General features: G+C 41.3%; 1 protein-coding gene across 5 annotated transcripts in view; it reads right to left on the bottom strand.

Moving 5' to 3' along the window:
• DSCAML1 (DS cell adhesion molecule like 1) overlaps positions 1–19912 on the bottom strand; it is a 161246-nt gene extending 141334 nt beyond the window's left edge. For 3 of the 5 annotated variants that reach the window (XM_072155708.1, XM_072155709.1, XM_072155710.1), the window contains exon 1: positions 19734–19894. In XM_072155708.1, coding sequence (XP_072011809.1) covers positions 19734–19776 — 43 coding nt within the window. In that variant the 5' untranslated portion in view covers positions 19777–19894. Of the gene's footprint in view, positions 1–19733 lie in introns of all 5 variants that reach the window. The other 2 variants (XM_072155711.1, XM_072155707.1) reach the window with 2 other exon arrangements.
• Between the last annotated feature and the right edge of the window lie 4845 nt (positions 19913–24757).

The following is a 24757-nucleotide window of genomic DNA, read 5'->3' as shown; positions in this document are numbered from 1 at the left end:
ACTCAGCAGCTACTCACATATCAAGATTGTAGGGGGGTCTAGAGACCAAAGATTTCTAATGTGATTAGATGTGATTTCTGATTGTTACTAATCAATATGGAATAGTCATATGGAATAATCATCATCATATACTAATCAATGTAGAGACGCCCCCTTTGACTAAAGGAAATGATAACTACCAGTTGTCACTTTATGTAGACATTTCTAAGATGTCTAACGGTGAGCCATGAAAAAGGTGAATCCATTTTTAGTAAGGTACTTTTAATAAAACAACTTGGTTCATTTATTTTAGAACTTTCTTTGAGCTTTACTCTGTGCTGTTGCTTATTCCTTCTAGAGTTGAAGGGATTTTCCAGGAAGGACATCAGTACTGAGGTTATCTGGCTTTCGGGAGTCACAGATTCTGTTTCGGGCAATCTATGGTCTCCTCGGACCATGGGACGGTACTTACTCTCACATCACAAGTAACATCTGGTTGTACAAGGAGGCCATGGAGTGCCCAAAATGGAACCTGTAACCTCCAGCACTACCAGCCGTACACAGCACCCAAAAACCATAAGTACAGGTGCAACATAGGAACTGAAAACTGAAAGTACAAACCCAAAGAAGGAACTGAGGCAACTTTTATTGCCATTGTTCCCCAGGGAGTTATCCAAAATTCCTGGAAGAGTTAATTAAATGGGTTTTACCACTGGGATGTGCAGTGGACAGTACGAGAGGGTATGGGGACACATCCCCAAACAGCAACAGCCGAACAGAGGAACAAAGCCGAACAGAATTATAACAAATTATAACAAAATAAACCTTAAAATGTATGTCCCTCATCAGGAGTGGGGAACAACCCACTCTAAAGAGTTTTTCTTGGAGTTCATTAAGGGACTATTTTTAGAATTGGCCATGAAGAGTAACCAGTCGGGACACAACCCCAGAGGAACACTACTCTGCTCTGCTGATCATGGGGTCCTATGGTTTGATCCTATTGATTATCCGTACACTATCATGGATCATCCATGTATATTCCTGGAAAACCCACTGAATGCATTAGCCAGACCTGCATCCTCCACTGCCCCAATAACCCTACACTATACATAGTGACTAGGAAAACAATCCGCTCCCTCCAGCTCTGCTGACTCTAGGCTGAATATTCATAAAGGCTATTTGCATATCATTAAGTGCAATCTGCATTAATTGAGAGTATTTGCATACAGAAGATTATGGGAATATTTTTTTTGCAGGTAAGTACATTACTGTAATTGATCTGTGTACACTCTGGACACAGGGATGAGAATATGTCTGCCTGTAGTAAGGCAACCACAAAATAACGGGAAGCCATTAGCAATCCTGTAATTGTATTTAGAGTAGGGGGGTTGTAGGGCGGACCCCTGCTGTATCCCCCAGTTACTGGTTGTGTAGCAGAGATGACTGGACGGTTCCTTTGTTCGTGTAATTTTCTTGGGTAATGAATGCGGCAGCCCTTGTATAAGGTGTAAGGTCGTGATTTTACTCATTACTGTGATATTTACATGTTCTGTCCTGTACAATTTCCATTTGCCTACTATATGGAGTACAGCAGAATGACACAGGGGGGAGATTAGCTTCAGGGTAATGTTGGCCTTCTATAAGGGGTGTCAGGAGAGTCACAGACTGGGATGTGTGATGACATGAGCCACAACCTGAGTCGCCCATGGAGGACTCATTATACTTGCAGTCCAAATATTTTATCAGGAAACTTTAAAAAAACGAATTGCGTTAAAAAACATCCGTTTTTAACAAAGTCATGCGTTTTTGAAAACACATGCATTTTTGTCCGGTTTTCCGAATTTGCGCAATTAAAAACGGACAAAAACGCATGCATTTTCAAAAAACCCATGCGGTTTTTAAAAACAGATGCGTTTTTTACGATCTGAACTAAAAACGGCCTAAAAACTCCATGTGTGACATCACCCTAATTGTTAAAAAGAGGTAAATTTGGTGGTGTTTATAAAGTCCAGGGTTATTATGGTAAAATTGCCCTGGAGTGGCACATGAGTGTAGTGTTTACCACGCTGTGACTTCTTCTAACTATGCCAAGAGGAAGATGAGAAGAATAGATGGCACTCACAGATATACCAGGACTGAGTTCTGTATTCAAGCCTGGCAGGTCCAGACGCTGCAGAGGCCACAAAGACGGGTCACTTTGCGGATGCTTGACCACTGAAACAACCTCTGCACTCTGTATAACTAAACCACTGCCATAACTGATTCATTGTCATTAAAGGGGATGTACAGGGTCGCAAAAATTATGTCCATGAGTTGTGTCTGGTATGGCAGCTCTTCCATTGAAGTAAATTGAACTGGGCTGCAATCCCACACACAACCTGTGCACAGGTGTGGCGCTATTTATGAAAGGAAACATTTTCTTATCACGTAAACTAAATTTCAGATAATAAAACGGATGTGCAAAGTACAGCAATGTAACGTGTTACACGGATCTATATTCCTATGAATTCAATTTTCACTTCCGCTATGAGAGAAACCAGGGAAGCCACGGAGAGATCAGATGTCCCATAACTTCCCTCCGGCAGCGGTTTTATGGCAGTCTGGACCTTGTGACCTTGTGTAGTGCAGACAGACTCTAAACACAACACACACAAATATATATATATATATATATATATATATATATATATTCATATATATATATTCATACATATTCTGTATCTATATATATATAGTGCACTTTGTGGACTGCTATACATTTATCCAATGGATTCCCTATGTAAATACCATATGCCAGGCCGGTTATCTATCTTATATATCAGCAAACATTGCCCGTTCCCCCGACCCGCTTACAATCTGTTGGCCGGTTTCTGGAGGTGTTTATCTTGGTTTTGTCATATTAATAACTCATATACAGTGATGAGGGAATCCGATTTATACAAGATGAAGATTGATTCTTGGTCAGCTCTAAAAAATCAAGAGTAAAAGTTTATAGTAACAGTTTTGGCAAATCCACTGGGTTTACCCAAACCTTACCAATATAGGGGGGCCCTGTCTTATTTTGGCCAGTCCCGGTTTTGTTTTTCACATATAACATTAGATTATATTGTCACAATCCAATATCGAGAGTAAAGTCCCTTCTACAGTCAACATAGTCATTTGTACAGCATTGTCTCCTTCTATGGCTTTGCCCCTCTACGATAGGGTGCATTAGTTGATTGTACCAGATCCAGTGGACAGTCCCAAATTTATGTACTATACCACTATCCCGGAAGCCGAGAATACTTCCCCAGTGCACCAAGTCCAGCTACAATCCTGGAATATGAAATGATTTTTTTTTCACAGTACTGCTGCTGCTATTAACTACATGAGATATAAAGTTTGACTAATTTCATCACATTTATATGGTCTGTGTAATAAAAAGTAATGCAATTTTCCAATATACTTTCTATATCAACTCTTCACGCTTTTGTAGATCTCATTCTGTAGGAAACGTCTTTGTTGATTCCTGTGGATAAGAACCGATCCCTGGTCATGTGGCACCTGTGTGACATGACATGAACAGGGATATAACGAGCCGTGCAACTGTGTGACATTACATGAACAGGGATATAACGAGCTGGGCACCTGTGTGACATGACATGAACAGGGATATAACGAGCCGTGCACCTGTGTGACATTACATGAACAGGGATATAACGAGCCGTGCACCTGTGTGACATCACATGACCAGGGATATAACGAGCCATGCACCTGTGTGACATCACATGACCAGGGATATAACGAGTCATGCACCTGTCTGACATAACATGACCAGGGATATAATGAGCCATGCACCTGTGTGACATCACATGACCAGGGATATTACAAGCCGTGCAACTGTGTGACATCACATAAACAGGGATATAACGAGCCATGCACCTGTGTGACATCACATGAACAGGGATATAACGAGCTGTGCACCTGTGTGACATCACATGACCAGGGATATAACGAGCCGTGCACCTGTGTGACATCAAATGACCAGGGATATAACGAGCCATGCGCCTGTGTGACGTCACATGACCAGGGACAGATTTCTATCCACAGGAAGTAAACAATAAAACAGCCTATGGAATGACAGCAAGTAGAGATATAGAAAATCCTGAGGAATATATATATAAAGTATATTGGAAAATTGTAGAACTTTATATCACACAAACATTATCAATTATCTGCTGAAAATGGACAACCCCTTTAACCATCTCTCTAGGTCCAATACCTGCATATTGCATGGTCTGAACTATGGTACTGCCAAAAACTTCCTTTAAAAGTTGCCATGTAAAGTTTGAGGAAAACACAATGTAACACAATCTGGATTTTTAACCAAATTTCATACAGAATAGCCGCAAAAAGACCAAAAAATTTGGCAATCATTTAGCCTGAGGATTTAGCATCTGTCAATAGGTATGGACATCTATACCGATCAGCATGAAGTCCATGAACTTTTTAGCAGACTCAAAGGGATTATTGGCAGATTGTAACCCCTTAAGGACAAGGCTGGTAAGCGCACAAGCCATGCTGTCTCTGAGCACATTGTCAGACAGATCGGTCAGTAGGGACCAAGGCAGACGGGCAGGTGAGGGCACCAGAGGTTTATAGAACAAAGATGATGGACTGAATCCAGGGGGGCCTTTAAGACTCTTAAAAAGGCAAACTGGCATTAGTAAAAGATTAGGTCACTAAGGGAAAAGTACAAAAACCATCAATGCTAATAATAGTAAGACATACTCATTATAGTATTTAGCAGAGGGGCTGCAGGAGTGGAGCACTACTCCATGGATGGAGAATATAACCACATTTTAGTTTTTGAAAGGAGAACACACACTGCGGCTCAAATCTCTACTTATGAGACTCCTGGAGTACAGCACTAAGCTGCCTTCTGAGTGCATGGAGGGCATGCACGACCTAATACTATACTCAGAGGGGTAGGGGGGCATTTTAAGCATACTTGTGCATTGAAAGAAGATTCTCAATTAAAATCATGGTAGTATCTATAAATATCTGCTCAGCAGCTCCTGCTACGTAGTGTGTTGTGTGCAGATAGAACAATGTATAATCTGCTCAGCTCCGCCTGCTCTATAATATGCTACCTGCAGATACGACACTATGTATAATCTACTCAGCTCATTCTGCTCTATAACATGCTGCCTGCAGATAGGACACTATGTATAATCTACTCAGCTCATTCTGCTCTATAACATGCTGCCTGCAGACAGGAAACTATGTACAATCTGCTCAACATCTCCTGCTCTATAACATCCTGCCTGCAAATAGGACACTATGTACAATCTGCTTAGCACTTCCTGCTCTATAACATCCTGCAGACAGTACATAATTGTACTGTGCAATCTACTCAACTTTGTTCTGTTCAGCTTCTACTGCTTTATATCATGCTGCCTGCAAATAAGACACTAAGTGAAATCTAAACAGCTACTCCTGCTCTATAACATGTTGCCTGCAGATAAGACACTATGTACAATCTGCTTAGATCCTCCTGCTCTATAACACGATGTCTACAGATAGGACACTATGTAAAATCTGCTGTGTTCTTCTTGCTCTATAAGACACTGCCTGCAGAAAGGACACTATGTACAATCTGCTAACCTCCTCCTGCTCTATAACATGCTACCTGTAGATAGGACACTATGTACAATCTTCTCAGCTCCTCCTGCTCTATAACATGCTGCCTGCAGATAGGACACTATGTACAATCAGCTCAGCTCCTCCTGCTCTATAACATGCTGTCTACAGATAGGACACTATGTACAATCTGCTCAGCTCCTCCTGCTCTATAACATGCTCCCTGCAGATAGGACTCTTTCACAACTTCAGGTTTTTTAAAGCTAAAACAGGCGGTGGATGGTAAAGGTTTTTCATTTTAAAATCCTGAAAATGTAAACCCTGCTGTATAGAAAGGAGCGGATCATAAGTAATGAACAGGAATGTGTTTGGCTTAGAAATGCACAGTGAAATGGAAAGGTGTGAAGAAAGGAGGGCAATAGGATTTCGAGGGGGATACTATAGACAGAACGACTTCAATAGGCGTCTGACATACTTATGTCTGTATATCTCAGCCCTGCAAATTGAAATAGGAGCAGATATGAGGAGAAATCCCGGGATTATAACAGAGGATTGTTCCAGCCATAGAAGGGGATGGATTTTTAATAATGGGAGTGGAGGGGGGGGGGGTGAGATATGGACAGGGAGGGGGGAACATGACCTTAAAACCCAGATAATCTTCTTTGAAATATAACAGGGACAGGACTATCCTAATGCTGCCTTTTCATATAAAATCGGGTCCCAATCACACAGATTAAAAAGAAAAACATCAAACTAAGACTGTAATATTTCTAAATCACAGGAGACATCTGTGGAGCGGCCACCTGCTACCACAAAAGGACCTGCGGATCAAACGTCAGGAGGAGACTCCATGGATGAGAAAATATCCAATTTAAAGGAAAAATGGGAAATAAAATATTCCTGATTATTCTGGATGTAAATCCTATTTTTAAATAGTGAGATATGTACAGTGTCAATGTGACCTGATGTATAAAACACACAAATGTATCATGACTGGTACTTTCTTGTGATGAACTCAGTGTCCAATCTCCCAGAATAATGTTATAGAGCAGGAGGAGATGAGCAGATTGACCACAGGTATGTAGGAACAAATTCAGGATAATCAGCTCTTCCTGCTCTGTAATATACTGTATACAGATAAGACACTATATACAGTGTTTCGTTGCAGCCAATTGGTAAGATCAAAAAAATTCTTTTTTTGCTCAACAATGTACACTCTGCACCCCATCATTATGAAAAAAAGACATACATGGATATATTTTTGCTAGTTTACTAAACAAGAAAAGCCAAAATATCACATGGTCATAAGTACTCAGACCCTTTGCTGTCATATTTAACTCATATGTCGTTCTCTTCCTTCTAATCCTATTTGAGATGGTTCTACTCCTTCATTGAAGTTTAGCTGTCTTTAATTCAACTGAGTGGACTTGATGAGGAAAGGCACACACCTGTCTATATAAGACCTCACAGCTCACAGTGCATGTCAGAGCACGAGAATCATGAGGTCTAAGGAACTGCCCAAGGAACTTAGAGACAGAATTGTTGCATGGCACAGATGTGGCCAAGGTTACAAAAGAATTACTGCAGCACTCAATTTTCCTAAGAGCACAGTTGCCTCAATAATCCTTAAATGGAAAAAGTTTGGGACTACCACAACTATTCCTCAACCTGGCCGTCCAGCCGAACTAAGTAATAGTGGGAGAAGAACCTTGGTGATGGAGGTAAAGAAGAACCCAAGATCACTGTGGCTGAGCTCCAGAGATGCAGTAAAATATGGGAGAAAGTTCCACAAAGTCACCGATCACTGCAGCCTTCACCTGGGCTTTATGGCAGAGTGTGGCGATGGAAGCCTCTTATCAGTGTAAGACATACAAAATCCGCAAAGTGTGCAAAACTCATGAATGACTCCCAGACTATGAGAAATAAGATTCTCTGGTCTGATGAGACGACAATTGAACTTGGTGTTAATTCTATGCGGTATTTGTGGAGAAAACCAGGCGCTGCTCATCACCTGCCAAATACAATCCCAGCAGTGACACATGGTGGGGGCAGCGTCATGCTATGGTGGGGGACAGGACCACTGGTTGTAATTGAAGGAAAGATGAATGCGGCCAAGTACAGAGATATCCTGGATGAAAACCTCTTCCAGAGCTCTGGACCTCAGACTGGGCAGAAGCTTCACCTTCCAACAAGACAATGGCCCTAAGCACACAACTAAAATAACAAAGCAGAGGCTTCAGAACATCTCTGTGACCATTCCTGATGGGCCCAGCCAGAGCCCGGACCTAAACCCAAATGTGCATCTCTGGAGACACTTAAAAATCGCATCCACCAACGTTCACCATACAACCTGAGGGAACTGGAGAGGATCAGCAAGGAAGAGGCAGAGGATCCCCAAATCCAGGTGTGAAAAACATGTTGCATCTTCCAAAGAAAACTTCTGGCTGCACCAGCTCTAAAGCTGCTTCTACCCAATACTGAGCAAAGGGACTGAATCACCAGGCGATGAATACTTATCACCATGTTATATTTCAGTTTTTCTTGTTTAATAAATTAGCAAAAATATCTACATTTCTGGGAGTTTTTTTCAGTCAAGACGGGTCAGAGTGTACATTAATGAGCAAAAAAAAATACCATTTTGATTTTACTAATTGGCTGCAATGAAACAAAGAGTGAAAAATGTAACAGGGTCTGAATACTTTCTGTATATACCACTGTATATAATCTGCTTAGCTCCCCCTGCTCTATAACATGCTGCCTGCAGATAGGACATTATGTACAATCTGCTCAGCTCCCCCTGCTCTATAACATGCTGCCCGCAGATAGGACATTATGTACAATCTGCTCAGCTCCCCCTGCTCTATAACATGCTGCCTGCAGATAGGACATTATGTACAATCTGCTCAGCTCCCCCTGCTCTATAACATGCTGCCTGCAGATAGGACATTATGTACAATCTGCTCAGCTCCCCCTGCTCTATAACATGCTGCCTGCAGATAGGACATTATGTACAATCTGCTCAGCTCCCCCTGCTCTATAACATGCTGACTGCAGATAGGACACTATGTACAATCTGCTCAGCTCTTCCTGCTCTATAACATGTTGCCTGCAGACAGGGCACTATGTACAATTTGCTCAGCTCTTCCTGCTCTATAACATGCTACCTGCAGACAGGGCACTATGTACAATTTGCTCAGCTCTTCCTGCTCTATAACGTGCTGCCTGTAGATGATCCTCTCCTGATTGTCTTTTAATAAAGTATGTACAGTTTGTACTTTAGGTTTACACCGTTTCTCCCACTTCCAGGACTAGCCTCCTATGTTGCAGTTATTACAGCTGATAGGATGTTGTTGAGGAAACAAGCAACTGAAGGAAGTGAAACCGGTAATAGAGATGGGGGAAGGTTACAATCCGACCCCCTCCCCTCTCATTACCAGCCTGACAGTAATTACCCCTCTCACACTCACTGACTGACGCTGCGCCATTGTCTCTGCACTGTGCCATACATTAACACCTTCACTGCACAAGGCACCAGCTAGAGGCTCCTCCTAGGTGTTCAGCGATATACATAAAGATATAGGACACCATGCAGAATTTACAGAGAGAATTGGGAAGCTATTTTCCATTCCAGGCAGTTTCCTATGGCTTTTAGGGGGGTTCTCGCTTGGCTTTTATGTGTAAAGTGTAAAGTTTATTGACCATACAAAGGTTATCACAATGTAATGGTATCTATAGAAGACTCTTACAGAATAGTGAATTATAAGGATGAAAAACAGAATATTATCTTCAATATGTACAATGTATATCGTTAGCTTAGAATCGGTTTGGAATGGATGTGAATTCTAAAAGATGTTCTTAAGAATGTTGAGAAAGTGATATCTGACCGTCCTTTACTATTACTATTGACCTCATTGTGGTGGAATTACCAGCTGGCTTCCTATATTGTGTGACGCCATGTACATGTGATGCCATATGATGTATGCCATGCTATACTGTGCTGCGTACCACCCGCAATGTACTGTTGCTAGGCAGATATAAGGCTGTAAAGTGACGTTTTTCACTAATGTGTCAAATCTTCAATTGTGTTCTTTGCAACTGTATTGTAGCATTCATTTTATGGCTAATTTGGTATTTGGGGCTCCGAGCCAGGTTACCCCTAATGCATTGCACCCTGCCATTGTGTTTAATGGGGTTTTAACTTAGGTAGGTATCCCCCTACTCTTAGAATAGGGGAAAACAAACTGATCGGGGAGAGTTTGGCCGCTGGGACCTCCAATGATCAGAACGGAGCACCCAGCTCCAGTGCACCCAGCTCCAGTGCACCCCAGTGCTATTCTCACTAATGGGTGGAGTGGCAGGATGAGCATATATCTCTGGCACTCCCATTCTCTATAAGAATGTTGTAAAAAGAGCAATACTGGTCTCTGCAATTTTTGATACTCCCATACTATTAGGGTTTCCCTGTCATTGTGATCATGGCGGTATCAACCAGGGCCAGCTCCAGGTTTCAGTAGGCCCCTGGGCAGCAGAGCCTCAGTGGGCCCCTTTGCAGTAAACTCACATGGCGGCATTACAAATTCAGAGACTAAAATATATCCTAGGTTACCATACCAAACAGCCCCCTCATGGTTATTTTATATAAAGCCCCCCTCATATTATCAGATTTTGGGTTGTCCTCTGACTAGACCTCTGTGATCTAGTATTGGGTTAGAGCCTGGGTCTACCAGAGGATGCTCTGGTGCTCTCTGACGGTCCAGTCTGACACTGTAACAGGCTTACAACAGGCTTGGAGAAGGCCACTGAGCTGCAGTGATGGATCCATCAAGGTGGAAAACACAAAAGACTTTTACTAAGGGTTCAGACGCATTATCGCCAGGTTTTGCGGGTTTTTTTCCATTTTGCGCTGAATTGCCCCGGGTTTTTGGTGCATGCGACCGGATTCTGGCGCATCAGTGCTGGCTTGCCGGACGCCGGACAACCCGACTGATTCGGACAAACCGCAGAATTTAAAAAGCAAATTGTGTCGCAAGATCAGCACTTACATGCACCCGGAAGAAGAAGGTGAACTCCGGCGGACCTCAGCGGGGGAAGCCACAGATGCAGGAAATTGGACACACGATCTTAGTGAATCACGGACAACGCAGAGCGGAGATCGCGACGGGACGGGTAAGTAAATGTGCCCCAGTGTGTCTATAGGTTGTGAAGTAAAGCCACAGCAGAGGATCTTAGTGCTTGTTTGAGAATGGTAGTCCACAGTGTGAGGGCATAATAGTGTCCAGACTAACTACTGCTATCAGAAACATGTTGTAAGCTCAAGACAACTTTTGCCAACTATAAGACTGTTCTGAAAATAAGGAATTAGTTGCCTTAGCTGAAAAGACTGTAACCACCAAGACTGGTGCTTATCTTGTAATGTCCTATAGTTCACCCATCATCCGTGATCCCATTACCACTCTAGCACCATAGCCATAGAGATCCTATATCTCTATGGGTACAGCACCGCACCCTAATCCAAAAAGCTCTTGTTTTTTTAAACAGGGGAAAATGGAAGCAGCCGGAATGTAGCTATTCCAATTTTTATACAACCCCATGGATATGTACTAAGGCACCCCAACAATCTGACACCACTGAAACATGGGGTAATTGTCCTCCGCGTCCAGGCTGTACTGCAATGTAAGGATGAAAATTATGCTGTTCCCTACTGCCCCGCATAGAAACAAGACAGGAGTTATTCTTTGAAGAACATAATGATCTAAATGAATACAGAAGTTGACAATAGCGCGGTCTGTGAAATGAAGTGAGAAAAGACAAGAATTAAGTAGTGTGAATTCCAATTTACGACTGTGATTAAATTTAGCCCATAGGCTGGTAATGTACAGTGTGCTGGGTGGTGAGGTTAAATGTATGGAAAGAAGTACATAGTCAAGCATGGATTATTACATACATACAAACATCAGCATATTGGTCATTTGGTAAAAACTTGTCAAAAATGAAACACTGAAAACACACAAATCTTCAGAAAGCATGTTATAGAGCAGGGGTTGCTCAGCAGACTGTACAAACAGCAGTGTCCACATTGCATGTTATAGAGCAGGAGGAGATGAGCAGATTGTAAACAGTGTCCTATTTGCAGGCAGCAGGAGTAGTAGGAACTAAGAAAAATTTCCATAGTGTCCTACACTTGTAGAGCAGGAGGAGCTTTGATTATTAAACATTGTGTCCTAGAGCAGCATGTTATAGAGCAGGATAGGCTAAGATTGTACATAGTGTCCAATCTGCAAGCAACATGTAATAGAGCAGGAAGAAGTTGAGCAGATTGTACATAATGTTCTAACTTCAGGTAGAATATTATAGAGCAGGAGCAGCTGAGCAGGTTGTACATAGGGTCCTATCTGAAGGCAGCATGTTATTGAGCAGGATATACTGAGCAGGTTGTACATGGTGTCCTATCTGCAGGTAGCATGTTATTGTGTCCTATCTGCAGGCAGGATGTTATGGAGCAGGAGGGGCTGAGCAGATTGTACATAGTGTCCTATCTGCAGGCAGCATGTTATAGAGCAGGATGAGCTGAACAGACTGCACATAGTGTCCTATCTACAGGCTGCATGTTATAGAGCAGAATAAGCGGAGCAGATTGTATATAGTGTCCTATCTGCAGGCAGCATGTTATAGAGCAGGAGGAGCGGAGCAGATTGTATATAGTGTCCTATCTGTTGGTAGTGTGTTTAGATCAACGACAATTGATTCGAAAGGGAGTTAAGCTGAGTTGCTGAGTGTTGTTCCTTCAACAATCTGAAATTGGGGGCCAATTCTATGGACCTATCATCACGTTTTTTAACTTTGGACATCTCTTAACATCTTCTGAATCTGAATCAATATTGACCTGCTCTACTGTATGGAACACCATTGCTATGGGAATCTCAAGCTGAAGCTAAACATTTCCCACATCCCACTGGAGACCTAAATGTCTCCATCGCATGATATTTCTGGTTACAATGTGGATACGTTTGAGTAGGAAGCCCCATCCCTTCTTCTCCATCTCCTATCCTTCACCTTTTATTTCTAGTAAGATGTGAATTGTGTAGTTAGAGGTACAGCGAAAGTACACTGAGGCGTAGATCCGGAGAGACGGGGATAACAATGGCTGTTGTTCAACGCGGTTTCGCACCGAGCCTGCAGCATTGTTACAGAAAATAATGAAGATGTCTCCATAACATTCGATTTTTACCAATTAAAATTGAATCTGTTTCAGAAAACCTTTGCACCTGCTTCATCTATGCAAATAAAGTGTTGGCTTTATCTTCTACATGCTGGGACCACACAGTCCTTCATAACTCAGAACTATAGCTATTCCTCCCAACCTTGCTTTACACTTGCACGCTCTGCTGGAATTCACATTTAACATGACCTATGTTAAGTGCATGTAATATGATTTAGGTTCTATAATGCGATTTACTGCGCCCATCACTGTGTGTATTATCCCTGTACTGTGACCTCACTGTGTGTATTATCCTTGTATTGTGACATCACTGTGTGTATTATCCTTGTACTGTGACATCACTGTGTTTATTATATCTGTGCAGTGACATCACTGTGTGTATTATCCTTGTATTGTGACATCACTGTGTGTATTATCCTTGTTCTGTGACATCACAGTGTATTACCTCTGTACTGTGACATCACTGTGTTTATTATCCCTGTACTGTGACATCACTGTGTGTATTATCCCTGTACTGTGACATCACTGTGTGTATTATCCCTGTACTGTGACATCACTGTGTGTATTATCCTTGTACTGTGACATCACTGTGTGTATTATTCTTGTACTGTGACATCACTGTGTGTATTATCCATGTACTGTGACATCACTGTGTGTATTATCCCTGTACTGTGACATCACTGTGTGCATAAGGGAGACCTAAACAATCATAAACGTTACATGTGCCGAAATATCTGCTATGGTCATTTTGAAGTGTGGCCCTGTTTACATTTTTGCTATGAGACCTCATCTTAGTTTGTTATACCGATGCATCACATCAGTACTTATCCTGTATGGCTCTTCTACTACAGAGTCTATGGGTTCCTCGTGCTTTCATACAAGCACCATGTGTATAGTTATATGGTGAAAAAGTTGAGACCTCAAAGGGGGTCAACCACTTTCAGTAACTACATTGTTACACAATTTTCCAATCTACTTTCCATATCAATTCCTAGATCTCTGCTTGCTGTCATTCTTCAGGCAGATAGTGATGGACATACAGAAACAACACACAACTCTGAATACTATGCAAGGACAACACTACAATGGGTCGATGGAAAGGGTACATTTTTTGGGGGGGTCCAGGTCATGTCCCCGAGTTGCTGGTTATAAGGGAGGCGCCTACATACCGCTCTTAGGGAGATACAGCAGTGAACTAGGAGAAGAAAAGCCGAGTTACTAAAGGGATTTTCAGGGAACGACCCCAAAAATCTTTGTAACATCAGATAAATATCAATTGTTGGAAACACTAATGGAAGTATCAATCTGACAAATTCACCCCATAATATACCAGTCCAGGACTACCCTACCCCTACCTCCATGCCACCCTAAAAACCATCACTTCACCCATACACTCCGCATTCCCCCTCCTTTCGCCTCTTACCACCCCGCACCCAAGAGCACGTATTATTGCTAAATTTGGATCCCGATATAAAAAATTCCCATATTACAGATTTCCATCATTAAAAAAAAACGCTTCTACAAATCATCTGTGCACAAAAGCGAGATAAACCTTCCAGTATAGTCAGATGATACACCCCAACACCCACCCTCCGGCAGCCATCCCCCCCCCCACCTTCCCGCATCTTATTTCTGTCGCAAACATTAACATAAACAAATGAAGTGCAAAAAAAAAAAAAAAAAAAAACGACCCCTGCATCGCGCAGCAATGTCTCCGTCTAGTTTAACCCTCTCCTGCCTCCTTGTTACACTTCTAGAGGAAGTAGTCAGGGTATAGATACATGTGTAGGGCTATGATTCCCATAATGGGGGGTCTTAAAGGTGTCATAATGGGGGGGGTCTCAAAGGTTTCCTATGAAAGCCTTATGGCCATTAGAGGCGAATGAGGCGTTGTACGTTGCGAATATTTTTCCCGAAATTCTACTTAATGGCTCAGAATCTGAACCGCTCATTTGCATGTCAACAATAAAAATGAATTTTAAGAAGGGGAAGGCTAACAAATACGGAAAAGGGGGGGTCGGGGGAGCACAGGATTCGCACAAAACGGGTTTAATTTTGCCTTATACAGAGGAAGGAAATGTAATTCTACATCTTTTAATAACGATGAGGGGGAGGGGGGAAGCTTCTATCTCCCCCCCAACCTCCTAAAACGTGTCTCTCTTTCTAAAGAGCGTATTCGTCCACGCTTCACTACATCTGTATGTGATCAGGCGCGAGCATCTCTGAAATCCGCGATGGCTTCTTATGATAAAATGCATCGCAAGGCAAATTAAGACAAATGGCTGCCTCCCCCCCCCCCTCCCCTGCTCCAGCGTGCAGCCTGGGAAGGGTTAATGAGCTGTAGGTAGAGGAATAATTAGCAGCAGCGCACAGATCGCTCCTTGCTCGGCGTATCCAACTAAAAGGGACAGAACCAGAGACTTTATCCCTAAACCTGCCTCTTTCCCATTCCTACGGCATATGGAATGGGGTTAATTGGGCTAATTAGGAGACAATGAATGGTGCCCCTGCCAGTGGGATGGTAGTTGTGGACAGATGAAGAGTCAGGCAGTGCCCTAGTGGTCTGACCTACTGATTAATAGGGAGCGCAGGGTCCATCCCAGAGGGCACAAGTTACAGTAAAGGGGAAGGAGGAAAAGGGGGGGGGGGGCGAAGAGGAGCCGAAAATTACCCCAAGCAGAACAAAACAAACAAGAAGCTAGATCCAACCAAACCACAAAGGGGCAGGAAGGTAACATCCATATGTATGACGGGTCAATACTGTTACACCTAAAATCACAACTCCACTGACCCGACAAATCCTAAGCCACAGAGAAGGAAGATCAATGGCGCTGAATTATAGGATGGCTCAGAGGCAATTTCCAAGTATGCAATGAAATCTATTCATACGTGGAGCAGATGCAAATGTGAACGGTTGTCAAATATGTGCAATAACATGGGAAAGCTGGAATACAAATGTGGATGTATACAGTGTCGGTGCAAGTATGTGTATATGTATGAGTGTCTATGACTGTAAGTCAAAAATAGGTGTATGAACTACATATATGCATAGAGTTATATAGGTGTGTGTGTTTATGAATGTATAAATATAAATATGTACTTATATATATATATATATATATATATATATGTTGTGTGTGTTTACGAATGTATGTATAAATAGGTGTATATATACAGTATGTAATGTATGTATGTGTTTCTGTGTATGTAAGAATATATGTACAAATAGGTATATGTACTTGATATATGTGTATAGTTATATATAGGTGTGTGTGTTTATGAATGTATGTATAAAAAGGTGTAAATACTACAGTATGTAATGTATGTATGTATGTGTTTGTGTGTATGGAAGAATATATGTATAAATAGGTATATGTACTTTATATAAGTGTATAGTTTTATATATATATATATATATATATATATATATATATATATATATATATATATGTGTGTGTGTGTGTGTGTGTGTTTATGAATGTATGTATAAAAATGTTTATGTACAGTATGTATGTATGTATATGTACACATGTATTTTTTGTATATACTAAAGATGTGTCTATGTTTAAATATGTGTGTATATATGCAAGTGTATATGTATATATATTTATAGAAGTGTGAATTTATATATTGCAGCTGTTCAGATCTACACACATTGTAAGTGAGTGTATGTAACTTTTTGTGTTTATAGGCGTATGTGCATGCACTTGTATATACTGTAAGTGTGTGTGTAGTTATATATATTTATATATGTAACTTTATGTGCTGATGTGTGTATATGTATGTATGTGTATATACTGTAGGTGTGTAGTTATATATATTTATATATGTAACTTTATGGGCTGATAAGCATATGTATGTAGATGTGTGTATGTTTATGGATGTATTATAGTACATATCTTATATATGTATGTATAAGTATATGTACTGTAGATATATAGGTATGATACAAGACATATTAACCCATGTTCTCATCTGTGTACACAGAGCTTCAGGTTGTAAAATTGTGCCTGGTAAAGTGGTCTCAATAAAGGTGATTGGGGTCTGTTGGGTGGTCATCATAAAGGCAAATGACGGAGCAGATGAATGGAAATAAACAGCGCCTTTGTGAACAGTGCCTTACACGTACATGACTAAACACATAGGCATCCCTCATTATTATGTATACTGCAGAGATATCACTGACAGATCTCATCACTGTCTCTTATAAGAGAAGCAGCGGGATGGAGAAAACATACAGATGTACTAGATACACCGAGATCTCAGATCCTATAGATAGATCATATGGCTCCAGCCAGTTCCATCACTATGATAATAGAGAATTGCAATATTGTAATCACATATGGATGGGCAAAAGATTGTATAGCACCAACATATTCCATAGCGCTGTCTATGTACATAAGGATTTACTTGTGGGGCAGCCAGGGCTTATCTTGCTTCAGAGATGTGATGGGAAGCGTAACAAGAAGGGATTACAATGAGGGCAGAATATTTTCTCTATTTATAGGAAGCCTAGAAGTTTTCATAACTCTTTGACAGTGTTATAAAGCGGATCGAGCACTTTCTAGGAAAACCATTAAAGACATGACTGCCCTGCTGAATAGTTTTCCTCCAGCGGTGATGAAAGAGGAGTAGATATCATCTTTACAACACAGAAGACCCAAGACATAAAGGTTGTGCTACAATGGTGCGATATATGGGCCTAAGGGGGACGTGACACTACCTATACCTCGCCCTCACCTGCCATTACAAGTGCGCAAAATTCAGAATTTTGGACTAAAACTTTCACTAATTTGCATTGTATCAAACTAAAACTAATGGTTTAATAAAGGGAAGTATTGAAACTTGAGGTTGCGGGGAACCCCCTGTTACCTTAAACGGATCCTTGATGACATAACATAATCATAAATGGCGGCATGTTTAATGTTATACGCTGGGTCCAGATATAAATTTCGACAAGTTGGCACCAAATTGAATAAAAATTGGGCCCTGTGCTGTAGATCTGCAATGGAACATGGCCACCATTGCGTATTAGTCGGAGGCTGCGTTGCGTCCTCAGTCTGCACCATAGACTTGACGACAGCTTTCCAGATGCTGTTTACATGCGAGGAGGGTGTAATTCGTTAAATTTTTGGGGATTGGTAAATTATTATTTTATAGCTATTGAATTTTCGGGGTTGGGGGTAGGGGGCTCTCCCAGTACCAGAGACAGGACACCAGGGGGCTTCCTACTCAATAGGGCATTAGAGAAGGTTTTAACCCTATAAAGGAATGATCCCTGTGATTTCCTTGAGTTTTCCCGCAGGTCCGGACTTGTCCCAGGTCAGACACACTATCCTCTCTGTTCTATCACATCCTGTGTTTGCGCCTTTACTCCTGGCAACACAAACGGACGTGTGTCCCTTTTGTTAATAGAAGGCAAACAAAGGGAGTGGAGACGGAGCAGGTAATCGACTATATATACAGCCAGGTATAGGGGATGGAGAGAGGCGGAGAGGATTACTATAGGGATGTGCTCTATTTTGGGCAGGAAATTTTGACGGAAGGTGAAAATATGACAACTGAGATAGTAATAAAGGAGATCAGTGACCACCACATTCATTATGGAGCTGTATTCAACAGGAAGATTCATTATCAAAATCCTTGGGAATTCAATTTTGAAAGATTAATGATAAAATGTACATACACATCATACAATCCATTCCATAAAAATGACAAAATCATTGCAAAAAATCCAGAAATGACCAAAGCGGATTGATAAAAAATTGCTAAATTCCTGCAAACTTTACCCGCTGACCACTTCTGCCAAAGGTCATCACTTGCAAGGAACGTATCATGTAAATCAGTGCCAGGGTTGACCATGCCAGGGACATGGTGAGTCTGGTTCTACCGCTACCTTTGGGTACAGAGATTTGCATGTAATGCAACCACAGAACACAAAGATTCTTCATATAACAAATCGCATCCTCTATATAAGCAGAGTCGCTCCTGCGGTCATAGTGTATCTGACTCCAACTCTGACCATCGCAACAGGCAACGTTACAGGATGACAGGGGCAGCGAGCATCTCGGTGCAGGAGGCAGAGCACTCACTATCCTAGATAATTGCTCTGCAGCATCACAATGCTCTGCGCTCATAAGCAGATGCACAATATGCACAATGCCCTGCACGTACAATACATCCCTGATACTACGTGTGGACATGAAATGCACAACTTTGGCCGCACGATGCAAGTTCTGGAATATATAAAAGTCAGTCCAGACCCTCCAGGGACACGAGAGTGACAAAAAAGTATCTAACAATAGAAACAAGATGCAGACAATTGCCATGTACACAGTGTCTATCTATGTCTCAGTATACGGATGATGCTACTTACCTACACTGATTATAATACTGCCTAATATACTTCTACTAAGTGTGATACAAGATTTAACCCTGTAAAACCAACCATGAACTATCTATCCCCTCCAATAGGCACCCTTTATGGAGAATGCAATAGCTTCTCCCTGTGTAGGCATCATACACCCCACTTCAATAATTAACCCTCAATTTGCCAACAACAACACATACATGCAGCGGTGCCAAACACATCTCATACAAGTCATAAATATACATTGTCTATTAGGTTTACTTATGGAAATGATCTGCGCTGTGTTGACTATGAGCTACAATGTATCAATAGACAGGATACAGCTTATTTGTTAAACAAAGAGAAGGGAAGTGGAGGGATAATCATAGCTGGCAGTGGGCACTTGGGCACCTGGGCAAGAGCCACTTACCTGCATGGGTACACAGCATGTAATAAGTAAAGGGGCAACTTGTCCAATACAGGTGCAGCAGGGCATGAAACAAACTCTACTCCCAAGTGTGGCAAGTCCAGTGCCCCTCCTGCACTATGAAGTCCAGCACTCACCTGTCTGCACTGAACACAGCAGGAAGAGAGTTACCAGCAACATTCCATCCAGAGAGGGAAGAAGCCGGGTGTGAATCCCTCATCAGATCCCGAGCTCAGTGCTCAGCAGCCTTCACTGCTCCAGAGCGGCTCCTCCTCTGCCTCCTGTCATCCAAAGAGCTGGGGAGGGGACATGCAAAAAGGAGTGACACTTCCAGCCTGAGAACAGGCACTGCCAGCCCAATAACAGCAAGATTGTGCATATTGCATAAATACTCCCTCCCTACAATACACCTGCTTACTATGGAGCTTCCTCATAGGTTACATCTGCTTAGCAGAGGAGGAGAAAGTTGCATGGATTCTAAGCAAACACTCACCTCTCCATTCATTTACATGGTAATTAGGTTCTGTTGGTTTGTAGTCACCTCTAACTTATTTCTTATTTTCACTCCTTGTCATACTCCTTGGTGTAGGAAAAACTTCTATAGTCATAATAATTTGGTTCAGGGATGTTTACTGCGTTACAAATCATCAATGAAGAGATAACACTTGATCTTCTAAGCAAAGGGAAACATTATGAGGGGCATTTATTAATTTTGGAGCAGGGTGACGCTGGAACCGTGGTATATTATTCAGTGGGACGTAAATTTGTGGCGCAAGGGATTAATGAATTGGTCCACAGACTGAAAGTTTTATAACTCCCTAGACCAGCATTTAGCTGCCCTCTTTTTGCGGCACAAATTGCGCCAAAAAATGAGTCGGAAAAATAGAAGCGCCAGCAAACTGTTGCAATCACGGGTAGTGGCACCCAAAAATAGAACAAGTTGAGAGTGTCAAAATAGACCAATATTGGGGCACCGATATTAAGGCGGAAAAAACCGCAGCCAGTTTTAAAAGGCCGTAATAAATGACCCCCTTTATGATCACGTGAGGAATGACGGGCAGGACCTTGCTAATCACAAGATTATAAAACAATAATAATAAATATTTATTCAGCGCTTTACAGATAATAAGATACATATACAGACACATAACAGGGTCAGGTGGAGCAATAGGAATGAGGGTCCCATTCATGAGAGCTTCCAGTCTATGGGGGGCATTTATTATTGGCTATCTACCAATGTCTTGTGGTTGATTTTTCTTTCTTTTTTTTTTTGTGCCATATTTATGAAGTGTCGAAACCACAATTTAGCTGTTTTTCCGACACTCACGTCTTTTTTTTTAGGTCGCTTAATTTGGACGCAGCTTTGGAATCCCAACACTTTTCCTGCTCTTCTAGGTTCCCGGCACATTTTTATCATGGCCCAATTTATTAAGCCCTTACGCTCCAAATATCCTAGTCTAAGAAACCACACACTTTGTGGGTGACAAAAACGGACCCTGCAACTCCATTGATGAATGCCCCTGGAGTGGGAAATATATTTGCTCTATATGGGACAGTCAGAGATAGCAATATACTGCTCCGGGGTAAAAAAAAAAAAAACAAGTAGTATCAGTAAGTATTCTCATTGCGATGCTCCTTTTATTTGGGGGTATAAGATATTTCTACAGCTTTGTGTCCAAACTATTCAGCAAGTTATAACTTGATATTAGAATACCCCAGAAAGAAAAGGGAAAATAAATTTACTCCAGAACAATTGATTACTGTGGACTCGATCACTGGGGCCACCAATGATAGGTGGAATGAGGGATAACAAGTCTTATCTGGTGTGGAGAGACACGATTTTTAAGAGCCAGGTCCTCATTTATAGCAGGTGACTGTGCCCTGGACGCTGCACCCCATCTTGCTGCAGTTGGTGCTGCCTGAGGCAAAAGGCTCAACTCCCCTCATGGCTGCTGCACATCTGTGTTGGAGGATTGTTAGGAGCCTCTGTCATAGATTCAGCCTCAAATGCTGTGCAAAAGATCAATAAGGTAAACAACACCATAAGGGGGTAATTCTATATTATGGCAAAAAAAATGCAGAAATATTAATATTCTTTTTAATTTTTTTTACAATTTTTTTTCAAACTATAAGCCTAAAAATGTAAAACAAAGGTGTATATGCATGTACATAAAAATCTAGTAAACATCTAAAATTGTATAGGTCACATGTGGACTGTGGTTACCGTACATTGAAATCTATCCTGTCAAAGTCACATGTGACCCAAGACACGCGACCTAACCGCAGACGACCGCAGTCACAGTCGCAAAGCATTCTGGGACTAAATGATTAAAAACAGTAGGATGCTATAGGATCCACTATGTGGTTTTTTGGAAATTTGGTAAAACAGCTGCCCTTTGATGTAATCCAGACCACTTGGGTTGTGCTGCCCATTCCTTAAAAAAACAGCTGTCATTCCTCGGAAAACAGTTGACATTCCATGTTGTTTTATTAATATAGCAGCGTCCAAGTATCAGAGGCGCCATGTGACAAGTGTGCGGATTTAAGGAGCTCTCTTTATCCACGTATGTATACAGGGCAGGCTGCACAAGGGGATATACACTACCTGGGGTGCATTATATTGTATGTAAGAGGAGGGGATCAGGAGAGTCATAGACCTCAATAAAAGCATCTCTATTTCATATCTAGCTGCTTATCTACACAATGTCTATCTATCTATCTATGTATCTATGTATCTATGTATCTATGTATCTATCTATCTATCTATGTATCTATGTATCTATCTATCTATCTATGTATCTATCTATCTATCTATCTATCTATCTATCTATCTATCTATCTATCTATCTATCTATCTATCTCATATCTATCTACTGTATCTATTTCATATCTAAGTATCTACCTACTATCTATGTCGTATCTATCCATTCATCCAACGAAAATGAAACACTCTAAATTAAGGTGAAAATGTGTCCATATCTGTAATGAAAAAATGCAAATGAAAAATAATATTCACATTATTTTTGACAATTTTTGCTGCTTGGATAGATAGATAGATACATAGGAAGATAGATTGATAGATAGGGATAGATAGATAGATAGATAGATAGATAGATAGAAAATATCTACATTTTCACCTTAATTTCCCCAATTTTTGGACCTGCTGCATTGGAAAGCAAGATAGATAGAACCTAGATAGCAGATAGTAGTAGCTTTGCACCCACCGTTGTGAGTTATTTGCACTCATCTTCTCTGGTCTATCTATCCATCCATCCATCTATCTATCTATCTATCTATCTATCTATCTATCTTTCTATCTATCTATCTATCTATCTATCTATCTATCTATCTATCTATCTATCTATCATCTATCTATCTATCATCTGTCTATCTTCATATTTTTGTACAGGTAATATTGGTATGAAGTAACCAGCTTTCCATGCTCCATATTGAGAATAAGTCTCACTCGTGATCTTTCTGTAGTAGGTGAGTCCTTCACACACACCTACCTGTACATTCCTTCCTATGTGTACAGTAAATATGTCGCCGGTTGTGTAAACCGCACGCTCACTTATGTGTATGGTAGACAATAAACTCCTGTTATGACCGATCAGGTTATTACACACCATGGGGCACAGTTATAATAGATCACACATAACATTTGGTGTTTCCCTGCGCAGATTATTCTACTCTTGAGGTGTAAATGTTTTCTACGATGGGGAAAAAAATTACAAAAACATGACCGCATAAAAAGTCCCAGACCATAGGTTGCAACTTTTTCTATATTGAAGTGAATGCGTCTTCACGTACAGACAGAATACAGAAGACTTTGCTCTGGATGACGGTATAACGTTCGCATTTCGGGCAGAATTGCCACAACATAATAACATTTCAGTCGACAACAAGCAATAAAGGTTTATTGTTAGTAGAAACATGTGCGGGAGTTGTCAGCTTGGACTCGTTGCTTTCAAGTGTTGATATTCGTCCTTAGGAATGTGACAAGATGGGATCAATTATCCCTGGATATGGGGCAGGATGTGACCCAGGTGACCATAGACATGCCTGGACATGATATCGGACTCCAAGGGTTCAGCCTCACCTACCTCCATGGGTGCCTATGTATAGGGTACTGTTATTGATGAGTTTTTGGATTTTTTTGGAGAGGGGTTTACTGGATGAGTATCAAATATTTTTTCATATCCAAATTCCAACCACCCCTTTAAATGGTTCCATTGTATAAATCATACATAAGTCTCCTTGATAAAAAAAATATACATTACTGTAGCCGATAGGTGTATATTTAATTGGCCAACTGTGTAAAGAATTGGAAAAGTTCTCTCCTATTTCTGCTCCTAAATTCACATAATCTACTTATAATACATATACGGTAGGTCCTCCACAGTGAGTGATCTGTATTAGAGGGGCATTAAAAGTAAGAGGGAAACGAAAGGAGAGGGCAGGGCCGGACTGGGGGGCTCAAGACCCACCAGAGAAATTGATTCTGGAGGCGACTATTGATACATAGAAATATTACTTGTATATTCTTACATGCATTTACAGAATGTGTTTTCATTGCGTCTGAATGGGACAACAAATGCATCAGGCAAAGCGCATCCCACAACACATCATTATTAATGATAGTAAAAACACGGATATATTTTGAGATGCGTTTTTCCCCATGTGTTTGCAACATGTTTTAAAACGCAATCTCCTCCCAGAATGCAGATGTGTTTACCTAAATGCTTGTGTTCGGTAAGTAGTAACGTGCTTTGTTGCTACTGACCCAACGCAAGCCTTTAGGTCTAAACACATCTTCTCTATGGGAGGAGTCTGTATTCAGGGAGGAGGTACTCCAGATGCACCTAAAAAGTAATTCAATCTTGTGAACATGGATGTTAGGTCCAGCACTTGGTCCATCTCATCTCCTCCTCATGTGGTGGCCCCTCTCATCTCATCCTCATATTGTGGCCCCTCTCATCACATCCTCATACTGTGTCCCCTCTTATCTCTCACTCATATTGTGGACCCTCTCATCTCTTCCTCATATGGTGGACCCTATCATCTCCCCCTCATATTGTGGCCCCTCATCTACTCATATTGTGGCCCCTTATCTACCCCTCATATTATGGACTCTCATATCCTCATATTGTGGCCTCTCATC

Source organism: Engystomops pustulosus, chromosome 6 (assembly GCF_040894005.1).
Source record: "Engystomops pustulosus chromosome 6, aEngPut4.maternal, whole genome shotgun sequence".
Classification (NCBI taxonomy): Eukaryota; Metazoa; Chordata; class Amphibia; order Anura; family Leptodactylidae; genus Engystomops; species Engystomops pustulosus.
Note: the sequence above shows the minus strand (reverse complement) of the source record. Positions and strands in the feature narration are given on the sequence as shown.